General features: G+C 39.3%; 1 protein-coding gene across 6 annotated transcripts in view; it reads left to right on the forward strand.

Annotated features, from left to right (window-relative positions):
* GALNT9 (polypeptide N-acetylgalactosaminyltransferase 9) overlaps nucleotides 1-21,460 on the forward strand; it is a 233,761-nt gene that overhangs the window by 203,852 nt on the left and 8,449 nt on the right. For 5 of the 6 annotated variants that reach the window (XM_040577107.1, XM_040577108.1, XM_040577106.1 and 2 more), the window contains 3 exons: nucleotides 12,412-12,597; nucleotides 16,037-16,174; nucleotides 18,830-18,925. In XM_040577107.1, coding sequence (XP_040433041.1) covers nucleotides 12,412-12,597; nucleotides 16,037-16,174; nucleotides 18,830-18,925 — 420 coding nt within the window. Of the gene's footprint in view, nucleotides 1-12,197; nucleotides 12,275-12,411; nucleotides 12,598-16,036; nucleotides 16,175-18,829; nucleotides 18,926-21,460 lie in introns of those variants that run through there. The other variant, XM_040577111.1, reaches the window with a different exon arrangement.

Genomic DNA, 21,460 nt, shown 5'->3' on the forward strand with positions numbered 1-21,460 from the left:
CTGTTGTGGAAAGAGAAAACAAACGAGGATGACTCCACTTGGGCTCCTTTGAAAGGACCTTTTGTGATCACTTCATTAGACAGTCTGTTTAAATATACATATACATATATATATTAATTCAAGAATGACTTTATTCTAATGGAAGCATCAATAAATTCCACTCTGTTTTTTCTTCCTCCCTGTGGTCTCTGGCAGCTGAAGTGCCAGGAAGCATTTTATCATTTCTCAGACTTCTTACTGAAGGTTCAATGTGCAGTATTTATTCCTCTAGCAAAAGACTGAAAATGTGAACTAATGAAATTACACAAGAACACTGAGAACTCTCTTTGATTTAAAAACAATAAAATAAAAAATTGAACTCTTGCATTTTACTTTCATCCTGACTGAGCTTGGGTAGTGACTGGAGATGCTGTTAGATGTTCTGCCTAGTTTTAGGTTAATGTCTTTGTCAGAAAAGGCACCTTCAAGTTGCATGTTTGCTGCCTGCCCTTTCTGCAAGGTTAAAACCAGTTTACCTCCCAGACATACTAGGATAGGCATCCTAAACCGTTTCATTGGCTGTTTGGAAGAAAGTTAATTGAGATTAAAGTGTTGAGAGGTTGCCCAAAGGGATTGTGGAGTCTCCATCCTTGGAGATATTCAAAAAACATCCGGATGTAGTCCTGGGCAACCTGTTCTAGGTGGCCCGGCTTGAGCTGGGGGATTGGATCAGATGGCCTTTGGAGGTCCTTTCCAACCTCAGCCATTCTGTGATTCAGCTGTGACATGCGCTGATACGATCGACTCCAAACTTGTGATATAATTTCTTCTCTTGATTTCTTTCTGAGTTTGAAAAGTTTAAATTTGAAATTTGGTGCATTTATAGTATAAATCAAGCTCAAAGGTTTCAAGCGTGGATGTTTTAATCCTAGAACCTGGCTTTATCAGAGGCCTTTAATCTTGCTTCAGGGTTGTACACCCAATTTTTGCTTTAAATTAGGCAGAAGAAATAAAGAAATGTTCACCTGAGATACCAAAGTAAAATGGGAAGGGGTTTGAAATGTAAAGCAACTCTTCTCCTCAAAAGCTTAAAGGCTTTCCCCATTTGACCACAGATTCAAAGCCCAAACCTGAACCTAAACTAGGTGCCCAGAAAACCCATCTAAATATGACAATCTTTGCCTTTACCTCTATCTCAGAGATGTATTTAATGTGTTAATGGGATGGGATTTAACCAAATTTACTGGTCCTTGTCACTTTTTTCCCCGCTGGGAGATGAGTTTCCTGAAGAAAAGAATTACTTGCTTTATGAACAATATCCATACACGACAACCCTGGCTAGGGCAGGAATTGACCTCTGATCAAAAGCACAGTGCCTGGCTATGTTATCTGAAGGAGCAGGTTTGTTAATATGGAGTCTTGTAAACCTCAGGGGAATTAAATTACTTATGGGCTAAATGTATACTAAGACTAAGTGTCAGCTACTGTTCTTAGATTTTTTTTTCCAATAGGAAATTAAAGGTTTAGAGAGTCATATTCCAGATACCAGAATTGTTAATAGGTTTAAGGCCTTGTTTTTTTGCAGGCAGTGATTGAGCAGCAGAGTGATTGAGGAATATACTGATCTTCACATATGCCAGTGGAAATGGAGACAACAATGACAAATGTTGCCAAATGCAATGTTTTTTATAAATGCTGTTTTTAGGAAGTGCCCCAGTTCTGTTCTCTGTTATCTCTGTACTCTTCTAGAAAGTTTCATGGAAGCACCACGTGAACACCTACACAAGTCAAGTAAGGCGCCCCTACTCGGACCTGCAGCACTCCTCCTCTTCTCCTGGCATCTGACATGCTGCAGTCTGGTTTGGGCTTCTGTCATGCTCATCTGATCTCGTCTTCAGTCTCTTTTAAGCAGCGTCCAAGCGAGCGCTGGACTTACAGCAGTTGTGTGCACCGGTTCTTCTTTCTTGAAAAGCTTCTGAATTGACTAGTCAGCATTGTTTGGTGTTTTGGCTGCAGGTTAGTAAAGCTCAGAGTCTGGCAGTACAAGTGTTTTCCTAAGAATTTAAATGCTGCAGGAGCTCAGCTTCAGATTTTCTGGTGTCAGCCTAATGTATGCATGCCTTTATCCTTTGCTGAGACTTGAATTTAGAGGGAGATTTTCTCTGCAGTCTTTTGGGATCAATGAGAAGAAGCAACCAAAAGAAATCACGTGAATGAGAAGTGAGGAACAAGGATGATGGTCTGGTCTTTAGTGCTGTTCCATGAATCCCAGGTGGATTGGGTTTTTCCAAGGCCAATTTGTTGAATTTTAAGTTACAGTACAAACAGTGTCTGCATTGACAGATTTGCAGAAATGACTGGCAGTGGTTCTATTGATTTGGGAAAAAGTTGAGTAAATTTGCAAAAAGGCAGAAAATGATTTTCATCAAATGTATTCTTTAAAGAATATATTATGAGGAGCATCTGGCTGGGACGATTACCAAACTAAACTAGAGATACCAAACTGCATTTACTTTATGCAAGGAAAAATGTTTAGGGTTGCAAAACCCATCATAGCTGGAATTACACCAGGAGAAGACATCTGCAGCTTCTTTCAGACTTGAAGAGAATTCAGAGAAAGCAGTTATCATGGCTAGTCTCTGAAGTTTAGGGGTACGTCTTTATGTGATAGGGGCTGTTAACATCTCATGGAGGATTTTGAGGTGCCAACTTCATGCATTTGCTAAGAAAAAAGCCTTTAAAAATGAAAAAACTTGCCCTTGGATAGACTGTCCTTTCTCCCTGTTTCCATCCTTCATGCTGCCTGTACTGTCAGACATGAATGTCATCTCTAAGTGATTATGCCAACGAGCCTGATGGCAGACAAGCAGTGCTTAGCCGTTCATAAGGCTGGCAGTAACGAGAGCGGTAGATGTCAGGATTCCCAGAAGCAGGATCTGCTTCTCAGCCATCTGAATCCTCAGAGGTTGGGTTTGGGAATGGGGAGCAGGCTCCAGTGCCCAGCAATGAAGGCTGGTGTCTGTGTGAGCACTCCTAGTATTTCTCTGAGTACAGACCTTGCTGCATTTTGCTGTCATTTTGACCTTGTGCTCAATTCCTGCTATGCTTTACTTGGCTGTGAAACCTTCTCAGCAGCTCCTCTGGAAACGGTCTTATCGTAGCAGGTGTTCTTGTCCAGTATCACTGTGGTTATGGATGAATTTTTCTGGCTGAAAACAAGAATTGCAGAACCACTTTTGGTTAGGGTAGTAGTTTAGTCTTTGCCATCCCAGGTAATGCATATTGGTAATCTGTATCTAGAGCACAAACCTATGCAATGTTGTGTTTTCAGCTAGCCTGTACAGTGTCAGTCCGTTCTCATTTCTCTGAAGGCTTTGGGCAATTTCCACCCCCCCTCACCAAGACAGTTGAGAGAGTCTGCAGTTTTTCACAGAAGGGAATTCTGCTTCACGCCTAAAAGCATCAGCTTCTTTCCTAGGCATGCCTGTGTCAAAGGTTCACTATCCTTTGCAAAATGTGCAAAATATGGGTTTATGAAAATTGGATTATTGCTTGAGGTATATGGGACACTTTTAATATTTTAAATCGTCTTCTCCCTTCTGTAGCAGACAGTCTATTAATTTATCAGACTTAGTCCTTTACACACACAATTTATATTTGCAGCAAGATAGCAGTTGCTGAGTGTGAGTTTCTCTAGACCATGTTTCAATTTCGTCATTCTCATTTTTTTTCCTACAAGAGGGTAAACAGGAGGGTTTTAACTTTTCACTATTGTCACATCTGAGATCTTAGCTGACTTCTGTGTAACCTCTAAGAAATATGTGAAGGACAACCTCTAGATTTGCTACTCAACAGCCACCAGAGAACTTTTAGAAATGTGCATGAGTTGAGTGTCTCATTGCAGGATCATTATGGTCCTATTGCCTTTTTTCTCAAAAAGCGATTTATCTATAAATATTAGAAAGCCCCAAGGGAACAAAACTAAGAGGTCAAACCTCAATCAATTCTAACAAATTTTAAGGGTTAGTTGAGTAGCTGTGAAGTGAATTTTTTACTGTCCTATAAAGAAAAAGTTCCATTTTGATTCTGCCATGAAACCTCACAATAGATAACTTTGCAAGAGCTTCTGACAGCGTGTCCTTGAAATCTATCACAAGTTCCACAAAAAGCAGCCAGCTCACGTGTTCATCACTGTGGCAATTGAAATAATAATAATAATAATGAGATAATACCAGTGCGAGACGCATTAGTCATGACTGCATCCACTGTATTCTCCAGATCTGTGCTTCTTTCTTTAAGTTTATGCTGCGGAAGCTGCATGAGCCTGGAAGAAAACATGAGAAGATCCCCACGTGGAATTCAGCCCTCCCAGATCAGCAGTCTGCAAATGCTGCTATGTGTTCCCAGCTTCACAAGGCAGCAAGAGCAGTGGGCCTAGGTATTTACACATCTATGTGATAAGACTGTTCTCGTTACAGAAATAGCTTTTATGCATGAGATTTTTGTCTCACTCCTCCCTGTATATCTGCTGTTAGCAGGTTATCTATAAACAGCTGCTAGGAGGAGCTGAAATCATGAAGTCCAGGATTGCAGCAAAGACACGATCAGTCAGTCAAGCAAGGACCCATCTGGGTCCTTTAATCTGCAGGCGTTGGTCAGATGCTTATCCTGTAATCTTTAACAAAACATATGATCTGTGAATCTTGAGATGTGATTTCTTCCTTTTTCAGTTATTTCTTTGGCTGCCAAAGTCTCTCTGATGTAGGCTGTTTTGTCCCAGCATGGAAAGACGTTTTGCTTTGTAAGTGCACTATTTAATAGCACAGATGATTTTGAGATCCAAGAGATGGGACTTTTTAAAACCATACTTGCGGCTGCCTATAAAGGTGATCATAAATATGCTGTCAATGAACAACATGAGACCACGTGATTAATTTTTCCATATGATGTGTGTGATTATGACAGCTTCCTGGTTTCAAATAGCTTCTAACATGAACTGAAAAACAGAGAGAGAGCACTTTATCTAGCACATCTGATTAAATATGACTTTCTAGTCAGCACTGAGAATACATGGAAGAAAGAATATCCATAAAACCCCATTAGAAAAAAATAAAATGTCAGGCTATAAATTACTCTGAAATATCAATTTTCAGCAAGCTACGTAAATTGTAAATATCAGAGGTGCAAGATCCATAAACGTGCTATATTCATGCTAATTTTCTGCTTCTAGAGTGGGCATTATAAGAATTGCCACATCCATTAAGGACTGGAGGATAAGTAGAGGGCTCCGGTGCACTGGGTGGTAAAAGACCTCATTGGCGTGTTTCAAATTTTATTCAAAGGATACTTTCTGATTTAGACCTTTTTGGTCCATGGCTGACTAGAGAGAGGCCAAAGAAATAACATTATCTTCCTAAGCATGTTTTTAATGTTAACAGTTATGTTTCTGTTTGACTTCATCAGAGTAGGCATTTTCCTGTAACTTTGTGTACACATGGACTTTATTTTACACAGTGACGTTAAAGGAGCTGAGAAGGGCCCAGCGGTACCAGTTGTTGTGAATTTACCACCAGGCTTGTGCATCCTCCTGCCCTTCAGGCATTGCATCTTTTGCCAGAAAATACTTATTTTTTTTCATCCTGAGGAGCCACAACGTGAGCACTCTGTCAGATCTCCTCATTTGGTGGTCTGTTGTGACGCAAAGCATCTTCATCTCCAGGCCGTTTGTACCCTGAAAAGGGCTGTGAGCCCACTGGCAGCCTTCATATTTAATGGCCAGATCTGGGGGGCATTTCCAGCTGGTAAATTAAAACAGAAATACTCCAGTGGAAAAGGCTTTGTTTAGACAAAGTTTCTAAAGCAGATCAAATACTTTTTTTTTTTAATGTTGTTGAAAGATTGGGTTTTGCTGTTTTTGCAATGAAGGTGTGGGTGTCTTGGTTTAAGGTCCAAACTGTAAGGTGAGCTTAATGTTTATATTTAAAAAATAAAAATTAAAAAAAGACAGCTTTTAACACTGAACATCTCAAAAACATCACTGGTTCAATTTAAGCAGAACATTTTGGGATAATTGGGGGTGGGGGGTTAGGGGTGACAAAGTGCCCATGTTTCAACTGGTGAAAATATTTAAGATTTATGTTATTCTTGACAATTTAGGTCAGCAAAACTTCTGAAACATTTGAAAATTCTTTCATGATTCTTTCATGATAGGAAAATCCTTTCCAGTCCAGCCACAGGTGTGTGGGGGTAGTCTGGAAGACATCCATCTTTGATAGGCTTTGCTTTGAAAAATGAAGAAAACCTGAGATCTCTGACTTCTTAGAATTCCCATGCTGGTATATGATAAACCAGGGATATCTGCGCTGCTTTAAAAACTCCTTCCATCTCATCTGTTGGCTTCATGCAGAAAAGAAGGTCTGAAATCTGAAAGGTTATTTCTCTGTAGCGGTGCACAGGTGGAGTTCAGAACTGTTTTTATTAAATATCAGGGTCCAGTTCCAGCATAAGAGTCCCCTTTTAGGATGTGCTGAACGTCCAGCTCTGAAGCGCTGCCCCTGGCAGAAACCTTTGTAGAAACTCCAGGTGATGGTGCTCTGCTGGGCAAATAGGAAACGATGGGACCTGCTGCCACGTGCACGTTGTGGAGCTGATTCTTGCCGTTTTCTCCCTGCTGGAAGATGTAGGCAGTGATTATTCCTTTCAGCAAAGGGCTGCTGAAGGTGCCGCAGGTTTTTGGAAAAGGATAAAACACCAAGCTGCTGCGACACTACTGCCAGTTGTATGGTACCGGTCCCCTCTGGTGCTGCCTCCAGAGAGTGTGCTAACAATGAAAAATGCGCTTGAAGCCTCGGATTATTCCAAATCTCATTAACTGCTTGATTTTAGGGAAAGTTCCTAGAGATCATGGTCTGTCTTTCCAATCCAAGTTTTCTAAGTTCAAAGAGTTAACTGTGTCCTCATCTGTGCCCTCATACCAATCCAACCTTATTTTTTACCTTTTAATTTTGAGAATATTTGTGCTAAATTAAATAGCCTTGTGCAGTCGGCTTAGTGGAGTGAAATAACGTCATACGTAACCTTGTGTAGCTACATGCTTTATTGAAAGAAGCAATGAATAACCTCTACCATTAATTGCTTGTAGACCGCACTTATCTTGTCTCCTAAAAGCACGCACAGGAATGGCCAGAGAATATTCGAATTTCATTGCTGTTCTTGGAAGTAATGAGTCAGTTGGTAAACACGCATTTTCAAAAAAAAAATAATATATATACATATATATGAAGGTAACATGGGGTTCTTTTCAGTTTGCAAGGGACTGACTCCAAGGAGAGTTAGAGCCCTCCCTGTAATCACAGTGAGGGCCTTGCAGATGGCCCAGCTGAGAGTTCTGACATCCCCCGGGGCAGACGTGGCACCAGTGCAAATGTCTGACCTGCAGGGCTGCTGGCCGTGCCAGCACTGTGCTCTCTGTGTATTGCCATGACAGGAACTGATTGTTCCAGCAGTCGTCCACCTCTACATCCTGCTTCAACGGTGACCAGGCTTCCAGGCTTTTTTAGGTTTTGTTTTGTTTGTTTTTTTTTTTGAGAAACTGTTTTGTGACTGAAAGGGCCAATCGTTTTGGACGAATTTTACATTGCACTTTCTCACCTCCTACTCTCATTCCTAAAATGCCTGGTTTTCACCAAAAGTGTTTTTCTTATCTTTTTCCTGTTTTTTTTTTTCTTTCCTCTTTGCCCTTCCTTTTTTCAGATGTCGTTAACTTTTCTTTTTTTAATATTTTGGATGAAGTTATTTCAAGACTTTTTCTGAATTTTTAGGAAACTGATTTTTTTTTTTTTTTTAAATCTTGCAAAAAGTTATACTTTGGACCTTCATCAGGAAGTAAAAATAGGAAAATCTACTTTCTGAGAAAGTTTCTTCTTGTTTGGCAACAATTCAGGCATAGGGATCTATTAGTCTTTTAAAATCATGTACCTGACCTTCATTTGGAGAACACACAGCTTTAGGTCATGGTAAACAAGTCACGGTCTCATCTTGTTTTTTCTTTGACAAATAGAATACAATTTCTGACTATTTTATTTTATAATATACAATATAGGTATAGTATGATGCTTATATTGTAGGACAGCCATATCTCAGGTGCACAGGAATAGCTAATAATTAGCGTAGGTAAATCATTGTAGCACAAACCACAAACATTATCATTCCACGTGTAATTCATCCCTGATGTGGGTACTTATTCTTCTTAATACTTAATATGTCTGTTTATAGAAAAGTTGATTGAGATAATTAGCAGTAAAAATGCTAAGGTAACACAGCTATGGTAACATTTATATTGCTATCAATTTTGTTTATAGCAGCCTAAAGAGCAATGCTGAAATTAACTACAATTAGCAAATAAATTGAGTGTCTCTTGGAATTACTTGATCATGTCTTAAAATGTTGCAGAGTGTGATGCTTGTGGAGGAAAAGCCAAATCCCTGGGCTGCGGCAGCTGCACTGAGCAGAGAAGCACACGAAGTAGAAGCCTGTTTGCTTCTCTGCTCTTGCTGTCATCAGCTGGAACTGTTGCCCTGTTTCCTGGGGCATCTTCTGAGCCTGTATCTACCTTACCTTCAGTGCAGCCTCTGCTGTTTGCCTAGAATAAAGGTTTGAGTGCAATGCCAGAAACAAAGCTTACTGTTAGGGATTTGCCTCTCCTTGGGGATCAAAGGGCTGACTTTGCCTTTCAGTGATGTTGCACCCCTGTAGGGAGAGGGTCAGAGAGACTGTTCAACTCCCACATTCTCAGTAAATGAACCTTCAAACACACAATTAACGTTGGCAAGTCAGTATTAGAGTTAGGGAGTGCTCTTACCACAGAAGATAGCCAAAGATATGGAAGTTTGTCTCCTCTGATTGCCTGAAATGTGTTTCGGGGGATTTGGGCATCATTTTATGCTCACAGGTAAAAATAAATTCCCTTTGCTGCTTTACCTGGCTCTCACCACCAGTCGGGTAGGAGGAGTGAAGCTCTCATATGTAACCATCTCTCCCATAGATGGTTTTGTTTCAAAAATGCTTCATATCAAAAGGTAGCAAGAAAAGCTCAGGCCTGCATTATTGATGCCAGAGGCATCAGGCTTGGGCTTCTTGGCAGCTGCGAAGATGAGATCCTGATCATCTGTAAGCTGAGCATTTCGCTGAGGATTAGTGGTTACCTCAGGTGTGGGTTTGAAGTGTTTGCAGGTTTGCTTCACACAGTAAAGCACTTTAAGAGTTCTGTTTGATAAATGTTACATAAATGCATGTCATTATTTTTTTGACATAATTTCCCAATTAGATGTGGAGAGAAATGGGTTAATACTGTTAAAAATGGGTTATTCAATACAGTTTGGGGAATGAAAAGAGCAGGAGGATCAACCAGTTTCAGGGGCAGCTGCCAACTCACCTCTCTCTCATCTGTTTCACGCAGTAAAACCTTCCCCATCCTTTCATCTTTCATCATATTTCAAAGACTTCTTGTAGTCAGAGCAATGGCTTTCTGAATCATGCATATCTTTCAATTCCATAACCAGCAGGGTAGTACTCCCCATCCTCTTGATTAAGACACAAGACCTGAGCCTTCATCTAAATCTTATGTGACTACTGTAAACTACCGGGATCTTGGCCGGTTTTGGGTGCACGTACTTGGTTGTACTACTGAAACTCTTTTATTTTGTGTGAGATGAATCATTGGGATGGAAAGGGAGAGGAGAAAAGCTTTGCTCTTTACTTAACAGTGCACTGAAATGGGTAAGGGGACAGAGTCACGTCCGTGTCCCACTGAACAGCAGCCAACCTCATGGAGTGAAACAGGAGACTTCTTTGGCTGGAAAAGAAATGACCCGTAGTCAAGCAGCTGTGGTGTTCATCTGGAATACAGACAAATGGTGGCACAACGATGTCTGCCTGGTGCTACACAGGTATCTAACAGCCTCCTCGCCCCGTGTGCTTTATCTCCAGTTCTCTTTCTCTGGCATTGGACATCACATCCTTACCAGGGAAACGCCTCCCACTTGTGCTAAAAGAGAAGTTAGGCATCCCCAGAAAAAAGCAGTTATCCAGCGTGAATGAGCATTGTCACAGGAGGCAGTTTCCTTGAATATTTCCTAGCTGTCTCCTTTGATAGAGGCTGTTTCCTTCCTTTCCTCTCTTCAACATATTTTCTCTTTAAAGAGCAAAATGGGGCTGGGAGGTACAGGGAAGAGGTGGGTGAATGTAAATGTAAGCAATCCAGCCAGCCACAGATGGGGTGGTCACACCACGGTGCAAATTCACACTGCTTGCTGAGCACCGCAGATCCTGGCTGACAGTGGGAGTATTATCTAGCCTGAGGCTGCTGCTGTCTTTTTTTTTTTTCTCCTCCCTGTTTTCTTCAAAGTCAGGTGTCTGAGTTCCCTGTGGATTTCATCTGGGGAGAATTAATCACTGGTAAATAACTATTTGTGTTGAATTTACAGATGAGCTAAACTGTTTCCTTTAATGTTGCAGTTTAGTACCTTTTCCTTTTCAGGTTTGCATGAGCACCAGCATTTGAAGGTAATAAATCTGTTGCTCAGATAATGTATTTGCCCTTGGTACCAAAATACATAAATAAAAATTACAAGGTCATTAACCATATCAAAAGAAAGAAAAATGTGCTGTGCATTAAATAGCTGACTGCTAGGATGGGTTGGGAAAAAGCAGTATACTGAAGTGTACTGCTCATCTACCCTTCTGATCATGAAAATAAATTAATTCCTTTCTTTTTCTTAGCACTTCCCCTTTCCACTGGAAACCCTCAGCATATGCCAGTCCAAATTTATGAGCAGTGTGTTTTTCGGCGTATTTCATTTATCAAATGCAAATTCCTGTGGCCAGTGATTTACTACAGGACTGTTCAGAAAGCAGCAAATAAGTGTTATCTAACAACGTATTTAAAAAAACAAAACAAAAAAAAACAAAAAAAAACCACACAAACTGGAGGAGATGATTTTATCTGCCACTTCCCAAGCAATTTATCTTTGTCCCTGAGAAGGCAGGTTAGCTGCAGGACTGCCCCAGGTTTTTGTTCTGGAGCACATTTGGTCTGGAAATGAGCTCTTATGCTGAGTAAAAGGCAGCCTTGGAAAACAGGGGATCATTTCTTATATTTTAATATCTTTTATTTATTTCAGCTAGACAATAGTACTAGGTGCAGACCTGAGGGCGTTGAACCACAAACGTCACTGACCATGTGTGACTCCAAACCTCACTGATTCTTAGAGACAGCTCCTGTGTTTCCCACCATGGGGGTCAGACAGTAAATAATCAACAGGAAGAAATTACCCCGTGTTTGTACAGCAGTGTCCAGAAAGGCTGGGTGGTACAGTCTCCACTTGGCCACTTTTATCTGTCCTCTTCAACCCAGGGGTAGCTGCACCAGGGAGGTTTTTCCTGCCTGGGAAGGAGACCGAAGGAGCCAGGCACCACAAAGCACAGGGTAGGCAATATGTTTGCTGTCCTCACATCCACTGCCAAGTGTGGCAGTGACCTCTGTGGCTAAATAGACACGTTTTGGTTAGTGGTTTTACCAAAACATCCTGTGCTGATGCTCATGTCATATTCTTGGGTAAAATTTCCGTGGGACGTCCTGTGCTAACGTGGTAAGTCAGAGCGTGTTTCTTATTGAGGAAGGCAGGGCAAAGTGTGTGTGAAGGAGAACTGCTGTGCTGAAAAGCAGTGAAGCCTGCAGGGGCTAGATTAGAATAATAATAATAATTAAAACCATCTCACAATCCAAGTTGGTTTCTATAATGAGGACATAAGTGTGTTTCCATGCTTTTATCTGTTGGTGTTGTGCATGTAGGTAGTGTTTCCTTCTCCTTCCTAAAGTCAATGTTCAAATCCTGTCATAAAAGGCTGTGGGGTGGAATAGGTCACCTAAGATGCTAATGTATGCTAAGTATGTAACATTAGATTTTTAAGGCAGTCACATTTAAGCTATTGAAAGTTTGTTAGTTGATTTGGAGAGCTAATAAAGTAACCCTCATGCAGTAGCAAACACAGCCAGGTGATACAACTGATTTTTGTTGAAATTTCACTAACGAGAGCTAGGTTAAATTAGTCTGTATGGCACAGGTTGCCACCTTGCAGTTCGTCTTCTTCCTAATGGTTCCAAGAACAGTGATGTCATGGGGAAGGGCTTGGATATTTATGACACCTAAATCTTTGTACCTAACACAGCCAGCAGCATTCACCTTGTACTCATTTTCATCAATTCAGGGAAGGAGGGGTTTCACCCTCCCAGCAGGTAAGTCAGGCAGTCATTATTCAGTAGTACCCATCTCCAACTAGGGAACACTGTATGTACATCATCTTAAAAGAAGCAGTCACGTCACCTTAAAAAGAAAACAAATCATTCAGTTGTCTTTCCCCAAACTCTCCCAGGTCTGGCAATGCGGAGGAAGCATGGAGGTGTTACCCTGTTCTCGTGTGGCACACATCGAACGCACAAAGAAACCCTACAACAACGACATCGATTACTATGCAAAGCGCAATGCCCTGCGGGCTGCTGAGGTCTGGATGGATGACTTCAAGTCTCACGTTTACATGGCGTGGAACATCCCCATGGCAGTAAGTAAAGGCCACACTGTCTCCTGAACAAAGGCAGAAGTGTGGATACTTGTTCCTACTTAGCTCTTAGAGGTGAAGGATATTACTGCAATCGTATACAGCAGGCAAAGCACTGGAGGAAGCGTTCTTCTGAGCTGGTGAATGCTCGGTACAGAGCTCTGTCGTAAACTTGCTTCCTCGGTGTAAGTTTTGTTGTACGCTCAGGAGCAGTGACACAGACTTATAATTTAACTGGAGCACGATGTTTCAGGTTTATGCACTTCCTCAGAAGAAGTCATTAATTTAGGATGCCATTAAACTTAGAGGTGTTCATATGCTACAGTGGTGAGGACTGGAGAAATGTCCATAAATAAATACCATGATTCATCATGAGGCTCAGTGAGCCTCACCAGCATAAAAAACAAAGTATGTGATAAAAGAATCACACATTAACTAGCTTTATTGTCTACTGGCTGAGAGTTGCAATGTGGACGCGTCCTGCTTCTTACTGTGCATGTGAATTGTAGATCGCGTGTGGGGACCTCTAGTAATCTATGTAATATAAATATTAGATAAACTACAGGTTCAATTTATTACTTGATTCTGTAAGTATATCACATGCTACATCTCCACTGAGCATAATTCTTCAAGAGAAGAGATATATGTTACATCACAGTCAGGTGGAAGCTGACTGCTGTTGTATCCTTCAGTGGTATTTGTATCCAAATTATTCATGTGGAGGGGCACAGGGAGAGCAGCTGAGGGGAAGCATACTCAGTTCTGTGAGTAGTGATAACTAAAGTTAACCCTTATATGAGAGATTTGGCCAAAGATGATTGGTTTGAAGTAAATGGAAACAGGCAATGCTCCTGCCTGAGCAGGAAAGTATGCCAGTCCAGCTGTGTCTTGGTGAACATTCACAGTTATGACCCAGAGTCCATCAAAGTCGTGGGAGTCTTGGCAAAGACTTCACCAGATTTAGTTTTGTCCTAAATACCTACTTGTGCTCTGATACCTAGGTAATATATCAAATCCAATTTTTATTACTTTCTGTTGTGTTTTTGAAAACATATATATCTAAAGGAGCAATTTCTCACTTTTTCTGTACATGATGCCTGAATATGTCAGATACTCAGAGATTTGAGTTTTACTTACTGTTGTTCAGTATTGGGCATTCTGTGTTGTGCTGAAAGTTAGGTCTCTGAAGGTGTGTTTTGGTTGCTAATTCTGGCATGACAGGTAATTGCAGAGAATTATTTTCCCTTAACAAGGCAATACTGCCTAACTTCCTTCCCACACAAGACTTCCATGATCGTAGAAGGAAGACAAAGCAGTGTTCATTTAAGCTTTTAGGGACATTTTGGCCCTGTCTGCACCCATTTGAACAAACGGTAAGTTTCCAACAGGAAGATGAAAAAGAAGTAATCTTGGTAAATGTGTTTACTTGATGCTTTCTGCAAACAAATTCTGAGAATAGAAAAGACATTTAAATAAGCATTTACACCAAAACATGGTTTCCTTTAATCTCTCTGAGATTTCTTATTGATGCAGTTTTCTGCACTGAGCTATACAACAGTGCTTTAAAAAAATAGGCACATCTACATTAAATGGCATAAAATCAGCAGAAATATTGAACATTAAAATTTACTTTCCATAAAATAAATTGATTGATAAAATGTACAACATAAAAATAACCCCATTAGCTCTCAAGAAAAGGAAGCTAGCATGTTAGTGTTCATAGTTATTCTATTGTAGTAGTCAGTCTAGATGATTCAAATACTTTACTGGTCTAAGCCATAAGAAAAACCTTCTACAAGAGAACTAGAAACCTTACTGCCTGGTTACAAAGAATGTCCCTGCATACTAAATCCTGTGGGCATCTAATTTCTGAACCATCACACAGTAACCCAGACTTGATGACTTCAGCTAATACAGAAGTAAGCACAGAATTTTCATAGCTGCTCAATTTGCTGCTCTTGTGATTTGTAGAAATAGCCCAGTAAAAAAGGTGTTGTATTCCCTCATTGTGGAACAGGGATGAAGGGAGGCGAGTAAAATACATGTGTTGCAGCATACAAAACCCATCCAAATTAACCATTTCATAACTCACACCATCTCTTCCACATTTGGCTCCTTTCTAAGTTACTGAGGATCTGTGCATAACGTGTATCCTGATTTGTGGATGATCATTGGACATATCTGCAAAGTTGTGTTCCCACACCCCCTCTTCATCAACAGGTCAGCATAGCTTTCCTGCTTATGATCTATTCCTCGGCAATTTTTATGATAAATAAATCATATATTGAATGATTTCTTGTACTGAGTGCTTCTGAGAATTGCTGTCCTTCCATGTAGCCCAAAGTAGAATGTAAATTAACATTCATTTGAATGGATGCTACATAGAGAGCTCATGACAAAGTACGCATCAGCAAGCAGCAGTGAGCATAGCAATCTCTTTATGTGGCAAATGGAAGAACCTGTTCAGTATTACACTTGTTTTCTCTCCTGAAAACAAGGCATCTGTTGGGGATTCTAATAAACCCCAAGCTAAGATTTCCTGCTGTCTTGTAACCCTGCATTAGACATAATTTGTAAAACACACATTTCCTCCAGAAAGATTTCTGTATGAGGCACTTAAGATAGATCCATGCAAAACTCCCCAGTTTCAGTCCATTTGATTCTTATAGTGCTGGAAAAAAAAATTAGATGAGGTAACTTGCTGTCTTGATGTTGAACTATGATGATTTATGCTGGCTTACATCTAGACAATAACTGACCTGGCCTTTCTGAAATGGCTGGTTTTGATCATATTAATTTGATTCTTCCAGCCTATGTTTTTCCTGGAACTTTTTATTCAAACATGAATTAAATTCTGAAATAGAATTGCAAAGGTTTTGAGTTTAACTGCATTTTATAGCTTAAGTCTGCAAACGAGCACCAGTTCATATAAAAACTGAATGGTGGTCTATGCAAATGTTTAATGGAGCTTAATGACTTTTTGAGCAACTCTGCTTCAAAGTTTTAACAGGTCTGTTCTGATCTCATTTACATTAGTGAATAGTCAAGGCTGTTACTAAAGTAAACCATGATCAAGCTGCTGTATCTTAGATCAGAATTAGAGCCAAAAGCCTGATGAATCTGGAAGCAAAGGAGTACAGGTTTGATTGCAAACACTTAGAATTGCTGTATGTCAACAACATTCATATTGTGTTTTTTTTTTTAGTTTGATGTATGTTTTGTTTTGGATTTTTTTTTGCTTGTTTGTTATCCTTTTTCCACTTTCATTAATATTTATTGTCTACTCTCAGCAGCAACTGTTTGATGAGCTGCTACTTACAAAAGAGCAAGTACAGAGGGAAATACAGCTTGGTATACAATTGAACTCCAATTTGGTTTCAGTAAAGAAAACAACTGTAAAGTCAATGTGGTGACATTTCTTTATTCTTTTTCCACTTTGTAGAACCCAGGAGTTGATTTTGGAGATGTTTCTGAAAGAATAGCTCTACGACAGAGACTGCAGTGCCGGAGTTTTAAGTGGTACTTGGAGAACGTATATCCTGAAATGAGGGTTTATAATAATACAGTCACTTATGGAGAGGTACTGTATGTCTTTGAAAATACATCATGGCTGCATTACAAAAATCCTTTCATCTTAGTGGTGGGTATCAGGATGTACAGAGCAATTTCAAGTCAGCATGGTAGTAGCAACACAAATGCTCTCACCTACTTTTAATCAACGCTGTGAAGTGTGGCTTTGAGAAGCATTGTCCCTCCCATTGGGGTGTATCAGATGAAATCATTCTCACTAACAATGATGTGCAACCTCCTTGGCTTTCATTTTAAAATAGAGCAGCTCTGAGAACATGAATTTGAGGTCATTTTTTCCCAAATAGGATGCCACAGACATGAACAAAACATCAGGAGTCAAGAGAGCTGAAATAATTAGTGCTGATAAGAAGAGTTGAATTTACTGAATTATTTTTAGGTAAAGAAACCCATTTTGGTTTTTGCCAAACTTACTTGAAGGATTTTATTCACTTCGTTAATTTATTTCTGCAAATCCTCCTTGTTGGGGATAAAAAAAAAAAAAAAATGTCCTTGTTCAGATGTTGAGGTTACCATTTGGCAAGTCTTTATCATAAAAAGGCATTAGAGAAAAACAATTCTGCTGCTTTGTGCTCAGAATCTGTATTTTCATTTCCACCTGTGCATCAGTAACAAGTAAGACCCTAGAACACCTACTCTGAGATAGGGTTAACTAACCTGTCCATTCAGCTAATAAAATGCTGAATCCAAATGTGTCAGAAATGTGTAGACGTTTTGGTTCATCTCAACATTCTGGATCATTTCTTTCTCTTCTGTTAAACAATCAAAACTCCCATGTATGCTTGATCCCAATCCTTAAAGAAGTCAGATTTGCTTTCTGTATTTTTTAAATCTATAATATGCCTGTAAGACGAGGACTGCTATAGGTTACATCTCTGAACTGGGGCAAAGTTTTAGGACCTCTCCTGTTGCATAACGTTTTTAAGATTCTGTTTTAATTGTCTGCTTGAACTACAATTAAATCCAAACGTAATAAATTTTCACACAAGACAACTAAATGGACATTCCTCCTTTCTGTTCTAGTTGATTGACTTCATATAAAAATAAGTCAGGCACTTCAGATATTGATATAAAGTGCAAGTTTTATTGCATCCTAGTATAACTATCCCTGGCAGTAACCAAGGAAAGACATTTAGTAAATTCAACAGGGGCTATTAGTAACTGTCAGCTCTGAAAATGCTGTTAACTGTGAAGCACATTGGCAGTACTGCCAATGTTGTGTCAATTATACCAGACGGTTAGAAAGCTGGGCTCTAAAAAGAAGTTTGTTTCTGTTGAGTGGTTGCATAACAAAGTTCTTGAGTCAAACAGGAAGTTCAGCGATGCAGGTATGTAATTCATTAAAATGTATAATAAAATGGAGCCATACAAGCTTTTTATCTAGTATAAACTGGCATACTTTCCTTACTGTCTTACATGGCCATAATGGAAAAAAAAAGCAGACGCTTCATCCTAAATTATATCAAGCTTGTTATTAAATATTTTCTCTTATGGCTATTTTTCCGGAGGAAAAGGTTTCTGAATTTTAAAGAGTTTAAGGAAAATAGATGTATTGAGTAGACATGAAACAGAATGAAACAATAGTAAAAATATATTTCCTGGTGACTCAATTCACATTTTTAAAGCTGTCATAAAGCTGTCTTCATGTTCTTTAGCCTCTATAGTACCTGAGTCATAAAATAAACCTCCTGAAATTTAACTGCTAGTGAACCCCCTTATCCCATCAGATTGCCAGTTACGTTCATACACTATAATATAAAGGATTATTTACTGATTTTTCTGACACTTCATGCAGCAACTATTTCTGTGTTATGACAGTGGACAGACAAATTGCTCACAGTCTAAACTAAAACTGACCTGTTGACCGTTCCAAAACGTGCATCTAAATAACTTCTTGTTTAAGAGACCTGTAAAATTTTTGTGTCCAAAATGTGTGTAATACTTCTAGCCTGAAGAGGAAGAAAGGCTTGTAATTTCATGAGAGCTCCAACACAGTTTTATAGACTTGTCTTCTTGTCTGGGAAGATGCATGAATTTTTGACGTGGTTGGTTTGCTGAACCCAATCCATAAATATACTGAAAGCACTCAAGTGCTGCTTATCCTTGCTGTATCCTTTCACAATAATGTACGTCATTTCTGTACGTGACAAGGTACTATAGTCTCAATTCAAATAAAATTGTTTCATGCTTTTTTGTTTTTATATACAAAATACGAGCAAGTAAAAGTGTGCAACAGCCAACACAGTCCTGGGTAGTTCCTGTGCTGTTTGGTGAAGTCACGTTTCCAGCATATAGCGTCAAAATTTATTTCTACGCTAGGGTAATTTGGAGCAAAATTTGGCCTGTGTTTCTTAGTGTGAATTTTATGGGGTCTTGACCCTTGAGTGATTGATGAAAATAAAACTCTGACCCAAGTTAATAATTTTATAAAGACAGCAGGTCAACCAAATAATCTGTCTCGGAGCACCTGCACTATTGGAGTCCTGACATATATGGAGAATAAGAACATGTTTCTCAGAGAAAATGAGAATGGTTTTATCTGTTATTTGTGTCGGTAGTTGTACTGCAACTAAGTGGTGGCTAGATTGGACTTGCATCTTACAGAATAACATCTAATACAACTGTTTTCCTTCTGATTTGGTTATAGGTGCGTAACAGCAAAGCTAGTGGCTACTGCTTAGATCAGGGAGCTGAAGAGGATGACAAAGCAATCCTTTATCCATGCCACGGAATGTCCTCTCAGGTAAACAATTAAAGCCCTGTAATTAATGGGAAACCTGTAACTTCAAGAAAATTTCAGTTTGGCAGTATACCTCTGTGTTGCAAAGAAAAATATTTGGCCTTACTGTAGTCTTTTTAGGTTCCCTTTCCCGGGTAGTTCAACATGGGAAGCTATACATTAAAGATGCTAATAAAGAAAACAAAAGAATCATGACAATTTGTTTTAGTAATGAGGAGATCCACTGACAATTAACAAATTCAGACAGTCTGAGCGAGCACCCCTTCTCATTATGACTTGACTTATCCTAGGAATAGTACCTCTTTATATTCACTGTTGATTGCTCCAGTAGGTTCCTGACGGAAGTTCTTTAGCAAGATGCTGACATGTTTCCCTGACTAGGCAGAAAGTTAAGCATATATTTAACGTCAACTTTGAAGGGAACTGAGAATATGTTTTTAAGTCAATACTTCTCTGAAATGGAACACTTTCTTTTTTGTCGGTCGCTGGGCATATTATTTTCTTACAGATGTCTGGTGATTGCAAAAGAACATCTCTTCTTTCCATGCTTTATAGTGATGTTATTTTTTTTTTCTGTTTTTTGCAATCCTAGTGGGATATTATTTAGATCTAGGACTTGAGCTTCTTCTGAAATGTAATTCTGGTTTCATTTGAAGTACCATCTGAATCAAAACTACATTAATGAACGTTCTCATGCATAAATAAACTCTGACCTTATCACAGATTTAACAATTATCTGAAGTTCACCCATACGTATATTGGTTTGGAGTCCTGGCTCATACATCACCATGGAGGCATAACAGGAGTTGTGAAATATAAATATTACCTATTGTCCTTAATTGCAAGCTGGTGAAGAGTCAAACCTCATTAGAGCAAAGTGGTTAGACAGTAATTCCTACTGACAAAATGTCCAGCCTTAGGAGAATCATTATGGGACACTTGCCTGATGCTTTCAGAGCAAAGACAGAAGGAACAGCCTATGAGTAAGGTAACAAAATTGTGTTGCTTAATTAGATGTAAATGAGTTTTCCAAGAAGACTCTAGTTAGAGATGTCAAAGCACTCAGAGAGCTCAGTCTCTTGCTCCATTCTAATTCTGACCAGAAGGCTGCAAATTTAAGTCTTTCTCAAAAGTCCCTTTGCAACATCTAATCATCTATTATCCTGCTAGCATTGAGAGGAATAATGAAATAGATTATTCTGACTAATTCATTTTGCAACTTAAGTGCTTAACCTGCTAGTTTACCTCCATGTCTCCTGTTTTATAGAATATGTTTTGACTTCCAGAAGAAGAAAGTAGATGAGGGCATAAAAGGTACTGTGAATTTATTTGAAAGGAGGTATGATGTGTTCAGCTTCTCCTGACTCATTCTTAAAATCTGGGGGCCTAAAGTAGCTCACCTCTCAGAGAACATCTAGCATTGACCAACTTCTTTCATCCCTTTCCAGATGGCTTTCAGCTCACTTAATGAACAGATTATTTTCCTTTCAGTAAGAAGCAATTACTTTAAATTAAATGATGCCTTTGGAATTTGGAACCCCTAGAGTAGACACTAGGCAGCTCTCCTCGGGTTTAAATAACAGTACACAGGGTATGTGTATTTTGGAGAGTGTAGTGTTCTCCAAAATTTTGAAGTCGGGTAGTGACCAATTAAATCTCTTCTGGCTCGCTTCTGCTATTGGTCTCCGGTATCCTATCAATTTGAAATTTCCAAAAGAACCTGAATGCTGTTTTTAGGCTTGAAATTACAGCCATGAGCTAGAGCCCTCCTGTACTTGCATCTTATAAGAGCATAGAAAGAGAAAGTCACTCTTCCCAAATCCTTCAAAGTATTCCCTGCATGTAAGAATTATAAAAGTATGGGAAAGGCAAGAAGTTATTCTACCAAATCATCCTGCAGCACTTTCAATTTCCTTTTTTTTTTTTTTAATAAAATTTAAAAAAAAAAGTTTTCACTCTGTAAGAAACACCGGACAGAAGCCAAAGGTGATGTTAGATGAAACAGTTGAGTATTTCACAGACAAGTATAGGTTGGAGTCACTCAGATGCAGCCAAGTTAATTAATGATTACACAGCTGGAAAAGTTCTATCATTTCACCTCAATTTACAAAATTAATTCAGTAGAAGAACCACAGCTGCACAAACCCTAATCAAGGATATTCAAGCATATAGCATGAAAGGTGTTGACAGCAAGCTTTTTAATATATTAAATAAACATTTTTTAAGCCCCTCTCATAATCAGCCTGGGTGAGCATAGTTGTCCGTTATGTTTAACTTTCAATTTCTGACATTTTTCATCACAAGTATAGGGCATACGAGACCCCTGCTGCATTGAGATTTGGGTTAGTTGTACGTGCCTAGAGAATATAAATGAATAGAAATGTGGCACTCGTTTTCACCAGTTTAAGTGCTTGATGTGTTCTACTGGTTTGAAAACTGCAACTGCCCACTATTCACATACAGTCTTGTTTTTAATACTCTTCAATTCTGACAAGCAAATAAGCAGGGATTTTAGTATGCCCATGAAACCAACAGAAG

Source organism: Cygnus olor, chromosome 17 (genome assembly GCF_009769625.2).
Source record: "Cygnus olor isolate bCygOlo1 chromosome 17, bCygOlo1.pri.v2, whole genome shotgun sequence".
Classification (NCBI taxonomy): domain Eukaryota; kingdom Metazoa; phylum Chordata; class Aves; order Anseriformes; family Anatidae; genus Cygnus; species Cygnus olor.